A 427-nucleotide genomic window follows, 5' to 3' on the forward strand; every position below is an offset into this window, starting at 1 on the left:
AGGAGGGCACGGAGCTGCAGGGCGTGCTGATGGGGGTGGAGGAGACGGAGCCGGCCGGCTGCAGGCGGGTGCAGTGTCTGCCGGGGCGATCGTTCCTGCCCAGCGGCTCCTTCTTCACGTCGAATTTCATCAGGTCGAAGTCGTTGACGTACTCCATGGCCAGGGGGCTCGTGGGCAGCTCGGCTCCGATGCTCAGCTCTCCGGCCATGGCCGTCTCGCAGGCGCCGCTCCCGGTGGAGGGGGGGCCGGAGCGCTCACTCCGGGGGACAGCCCGGGGGAGGGCTGGCCGCGCTCGCCCCTATTCCACAGAAACTTTGCTTCTTCTGGCCGAGGCAACAAAGCCAGGGCGGAGGAGGAGCGGGCGCCCGGGCCGCGGTGCCTTTGCACGGCCGAGGGCAGCGCGCCGCGGGCTGCGGCGGCTCCGGCG

The 427-nt window shown here is 71.9% G+C and overlaps 1 protein-coding gene and 1 long non-coding RNA gene across 2 annotated transcripts in view; one reads left to right on the top strand and one right to left on the bottom strand.

Annotated features, from left to right (window-relative positions):
• MAFB (MAF bZIP transcription factor B) overlaps nucleotides 1–421 on the bottom strand; it is an 8113-nt gene extending 7692 nt beyond the window's left edge. Inside the window, exon 1 of the mRNA XM_019509786.1 lies at nucleotides 3–421. Within this exon, the coding sequence (XP_019365331.1) occupies nucleotides 3–208 (206 nt within the window). The 5' untranslated portion in view covers nucleotides 209–421. The remainder of the gene's footprint in view (nucleotides 1–2) is intronic.
• Nucleotides 1–427, top strand: part of LOC109292395 — a 20460-nt gene that overhangs the window by 11254 nt on the left and 8779 nt on the right. The gene's annotated exons all lie outside the window — the stretch shown is intronic.

The sequence above is a fragment of the Gavialis gangeticus genome, unplaced genomic scaffold (assembly GCF_001723915.1).
Source record: "Gavialis gangeticus isolate Ggan-Ray unplaced genomic scaffold, GavGan_comp1, whole genome shotgun sequence".
In the NCBI taxonomy this organism is placed as follows: domain Eukaryota; kingdom Metazoa; phylum Chordata; order Crocodylia; family Gavialidae; genus Gavialis; species Gavialis gangeticus.